The following is a 5,361-nucleotide window of genomic DNA, read 5'->3' on the forward strand; positions in this document are numbered from 1 at the left end:
TGTCCTAGCTTCTTGTTTTGTTTTGATATGCCCAGATAGGCTGCTCATATGAGCTAGTTTGATTATTGGCACCTTTGAAGCTCTAATGTCCTGTCACCAGGTGGTTAGATCTGTAACTAGGTATGTGAGCTCAGGAGTCCACCCACTCCTCCTGTATGGATTCAGCTCAGGTGCCCAGGTAGTTAGCCACCAAGTGTGTGGTGTAGGCACTCACCTACAGTCCTAGACAGGGATGGGTGATTGGCGTAGGCACAGGCATCTAGTTTCAGCAGGGTGACACACTCTGAGCAACGCAGGGCTGTGATGACCACCCCTGAGTGTCCAGAAGGAAGGTGTGTTCCTGTTCCCTAGAGTATGTAGGTGGGTGGGTTTTGTAGCCAGACTATGAGCACACAGTGCTGCTGGCTGTAAGGTCTGGGGGGCACCTGTTATTCTTGGGCCCCTGTCACAGGTGGCTAGGTGGCGTAGGTGGAGCCACCAGTCCTCAGGCCCCTGAGGTGGGTAGGTGAAGACCCTGCTTAATGGGCAGAGCAGTGTGAAATGTTACGAACTGGCCACTTCACAGCTGAAACAGTTGAAGTTAGACTTCAGGTATATACCTTGTTGTACTGCGGTAATGAGGGCCCACATTGTTGAAATGGGCCCACCCAAGTCTACGCAGGAGGAAAGGCACTCAAAGTCCATGGATCCCTTATGCCTGTGCCTAGGCAAGGAGCTGTACCTATCCTGACTTCCTGGCTTAGGGAAGCTGGCAGTTTATTTTTTCCCCTGTTTGTTAATTTGTTCACTCTCCAAGACAGGGAGAAGGGCTCAGGGCGTGTGACAGATCCTACTTCCGGCCCAGGGGAGTCAGCAATTTCTGAAGCTGGTTCAGGACCCAGTGCAGAGCAGGGAGCAGGTAGGTAAATGGGAGAGAGTTTTTTCCCTAAGTGGCGTCTTTTTGATATGAGCAGTAGACTGGATGCCGGTACTTATCTTTCACTGATCAAGGGTTGCTTCTCACTGGTTCTGGGTGGCTGAGTAGACTGTCTCCTGCTTGATCTCTCCTGGTGTGGAAAATGCCCTCGAGCACCACTGCTTGCCTGCCTCATTGTGCATCCATGAGCTGATCAGGCCTGAAGGGCTCAGGCTTTCACAGGGTCAGGTATGGCAACTCCTCGCTGCTTCTGAACTGTCTCTTCCTCCCCCACCCACTCAGTCTGGTTCGTCAACTTTGCCTTTGATGTTCAGGGCTCCTAGTTTGTAATATATAATCGATTCACTTGTTTTTTCATGTCTTTGTTATAAGAGGGTCCACCGGAAGCATCTGACTACTCCACCATCTTGGCCCCCCAAAGAAGCAGTTTTGATAAAGTACTGGCAGGAGATACCTGATTGTCTTAATTATCTATTGCTGCTATAACAGAAATACCACAAGTGGATGGCTTCAACAAACAGAAGTTTACTCTCTCACAGTTCAGTATTTTAGAAATCTGAATTCAGTGTGTCAGCTCCAGGGGAAGCTGTGTCGGCTCTGAGGAAAGTCCTCATCATCAATCTTCCCCTGGTCTAGAAGCTTCTCAGGCACAGGCACCCCAGGTCCAAGGGATAAGCTCTGCTCCAGGCACGGCTTTCTTGGTGGTATGAGGTCCCTATGTCTCTCTGCTCGCTTCTCTCTTTTATATCTCAAAAAAGTTGGCTTAAGACGCAATATAGACTTGCAGATTGAGTCTCATCAACATAACTGCCACTAATCTCATCTCATAAACATCATAGAGATAGGATTTACAACACATAGGAAAATCACATCAGATGACAAAAGTGGACAATCACACAATATTGGAGATCATGGCCTGTCAAAAAGTTGACAGATATTTTGGGGGAACACAATTCAATCCACGACACTAAGAAGTTGAGGAGCATGAAATTATTTTGGTTCCAGGGAGCAACAAGAAAGCTCTGGGCAGAGAAGAAAACCAGGTTCTGCTCTTAGATTCTGTCTTCCTTACTTAACTGGGCTGCAGCTACTGGGGTGCTTCACTCAGATGAATGCAGTTCAACTTCTTTGCTGAATCAGCCCTTACCAGGATAATACGTACATTGGGAATTTCTTGAGAGGGTTTTGGCAATAGTTAAGCTGCCATAAAGCCAGGTATCTGGGGCAACTATACCTGTATTCACTGAGCTATGACACCCCCCCCCCAACTCCCACCAATTTGGCTCTCAAGCTGTTACTAGGCCTCAGCTTTGACTACTTCTGGATTGACATTTCTGTTTACTTGGTGGAATTAGACCCAGCTCTGAATCCTGACACCTGTTGTCCGAGGAATTGGCAGTTTGACTAGCTTTTGCTGTACTTCACTCAAGGGTCTGGATTCTCTCACAGGGGGTTATGGTCCAAAACAGCTGACCACCTACAAGGAAGATACTTCCCCCGCACCTGACTTCAATTTTTTTCACCATTCCCTAGATTTCTTGCTGCCGGCCCAAACCAAAGGATTGGTCCAGCTTGGAGATTAAATATCATTTCTCTTGCGCACAACATATTAACATAAAAGAACCCTTCCTCCAATTAATGTGATCTGTCACATGTGATCCTACCTGTCAGTCGTCCTAGCACGGTAATCCCTTGTCTTTTGTTCCGGATCATGAAACGTGTTTCTGAGGGTTTTCCTTGTTTAATAATTGTTTGGACACTCTTCTGTAGCTTACAGACCCTACCCTACTTCCAAAAAACAAAAAAATACAAAGCCATTGACGTCAAGTTGATTTTGACTCATAGTGACCCTATAGGACAGAAGAGACACCATAGGGTTTCCAAGGAGTGGCTGGTGGATTCGAACTGCTGACCTTTTGGTTAGCAGCCAGTTAGCAGCCAAACTCTTAACCACTGTGCGCCAGGACTTCCAAGGTACATAAAAACATGTACACACACAGACATGCACATACACACACACAACCTCTGATTTTAGGTAAACTTTTGATTCTTATGGGTTCCATAGCTTGAGATTGTCTTGGACCTACTGAAACTTCACCTTCTGGACTAAACTTTAACCATACTCTCCCAACCCCTTAAGCTGGGGACAGGGAATCAGACACAAACTTAAACTGTAATAATAGGAACCAACTGTCCAGATGAAGGGAAGTATCTCTTTGCAGTCTGTCTTGGGAAAAGACACACTGAACTGTGAATTCAATTTTGGGTGCATTTTAACCTAGGTGTCAATTCTCATAGTTCAAGTAACAATTACCATATAAAAAATCTGACAAACCCAGTACCTTAATTAGAAATAAATATTAAAAATATGTATCCTATAAAAAGATTATTTCTTAACTGTGAACTCTGATTGAGAAGGGGTTATGAGTAGACATACATAGAAAGTAATCAAAAAACACTTGAGATCAACTGATTTCTAATATTTATTCTAGGTCTTAAAGTCCTAGATCTTAAAAAGATTAAACTCTTCCTCTACTTCTCTCAGGTTATAATCACGTTTTCATACTTTTTATCTCCCACACATATTTATATAAAAAAATATATATTAACCATTCCATCTTCCTGAATTCAGACCTCTGGATCTAATTATCTGGGCCAGCTTCTATCTAACACACTCTTGACCAACCTAACAGCTGTCTGTTAAATGTCAGATCTCCACTTCTGAGAATCAATCAGTAGCTTTGGGGTCAGGCACATCTTTCCTCGAGGCATGGCTCTGTCATGTATTAACTGTGTGACCCTGGGCAAGTTATTAAACCTATATGAGCATCAACTTCCTCATTTGTAAAATAAGCCCACTAATGTCTACCTACCTTCATTCATTCAGCCAGTGTTTTCACTTGGGGAATGACTGAAGAAACTAAGGCGTGTTGCTGAAATAAGGAAAGTGGTATGGGGGAGATTCCCTTCCTAGTCTCTCCAAAGGGCAGCAGTCGATTCAAGGAGTAGAAAAAGCAAAAGACTGATTCCAGGACAGCAAGGAAGATCTTTGCAACATCTACAGCCACCTCACAGTGAGCAGAATGTCCTGTCCCATAAAATATTCCAAAAAGAGCCACTGGACCTCAGGTGAGAATTAGTGTTGAACAGATTCCTGCATTAGCAAGTAGGTTAAAAGGAATCAAAGCCTCCTTCCAACTTCATCAATGATTGCATAAGATGTGAATCAACTCAAGTTACATAGCTAAAATAATCTAGCTATTGAGAAGTGAGATTGTTCTAATATTACTTAGAAGTTTCCAGTTCTGATTTTCCTGCGTTGCTCTTTTTCATATAGTTCATGCTTCTGCCAGCACTTCCAAGAATCTCTTTTCTGCAGCAAGGAAATGTCCTTCGAAAAGCAGTAAATAATTAAATTAGTGATGATGAGCTGATAGTCTGATGCAAACAATTTCTGTGGCAGATTAAATGTGCTGAAGATTTAATGTTGTTAAATAAAATTCTAGTCAGGGATCAAATGCTGGGTAATCTGACAAAAAAAGATCATCACTTTTTCAGTGACTCTGTAACTAACACTTCCATTAGGTTATACACAGTCATAGGCAGAATAAAGGCCTCCCAAAGATGTCTACCCCAATCCCTAAAACCTGTGAATATATGAATTTACATGGCAAAAGGATTATCAGATAGGCCCAATCTAGTCACATGAATCTTTACAATCAGAACATCTGCCTCTTGTGGGTCCTCACTTTCAAAATGACAAAGAAAAGAAGGAATAACAGTAGTGCCAAAAAGGGCCACGGCCACGTGCAGCTCATTGGCTGCATGAACTATGCCCACCGCATGCCCAAGGAGAAGGCCATTAAAAGGTTTTTCATTGAAAACATAGTAGATGCCACAGCAGTCAGGGAAATTTCTGAAGCAAGTGTCTTCAACACCTGTGTTCTTCCCAAGCTATATGTGAAGCTATATTACTGCATGGATTGTGCCAATCACAGCAAGGTGACCAGGAACCATCCTCCTGAAGCCCAAAAGACTGAACACCTCCACTCTGATGTAGACCTGCAGGTGCTGTCCCACGACCTCCACCAAAGCCCTTGTAAAGATTTGAGTCCTTAAAGACTGAAGAAAAACTAATCTGAAAGAAAAGAAAATGGCAATTGTATTTAAAAAATTAAAAAAAATTAGAGATACTTTCCTGGCTATGGTTGAAGATTTGACAATTGAAGAAGGATCAGAGAGATGCAACTCTGCTGACTTTGAAAACAGTAGAAAAGGGCCATGAGTGAAGGAATGCAGGTGGCTTCTAAAAGTTGGAAAAGACAAGGAAATGGATTCTTTCCTGCAACTTCCAAAAAGGAACAGTCCTACCAATGCCTTGATTGTAGCACAGTGAGAACCATGCTGGACTTCTGACCTACTAAACTAAAAACAAAAACAAACAA

General features: G+C 43.2%; 1 protein-coding gene across 1 annotated transcript; it reads left to right on the forward strand.

The window, feature by feature from the left end:
- The first annotated feature begins 4,672 nt into the window (after positions 1–4,672).
- On the forward strand, positions 4,673–5,148 carry LOC101344060 (40S ribosomal protein S26-like). Its single transcript, XM_012557783.2, is given in 2 exon segments — positions 4,673–4,943; positions 4,946–5,148. Coding segments are annotated over 2 exon segments (345 nt in total). The 3' UTR covers positions 5,020–5,148.
- The last annotated feature ends 213 nt before the right edge of the window (positions 5,149–5,361 follow it).

Source organism: Trichechus manatus, unplaced genomic scaffold (assembly GCF_000243295.1).
Source record: "Trichechus manatus latirostris isolate Lorelei unplaced genomic scaffold, TriManLat1.0 scaffold00119, whole genome shotgun sequence".
In the NCBI taxonomy this organism is placed as follows: domain Eukaryota; kingdom Metazoa; phylum Chordata; class Mammalia; order Sirenia; family Trichechidae; genus Trichechus; species Trichechus manatus.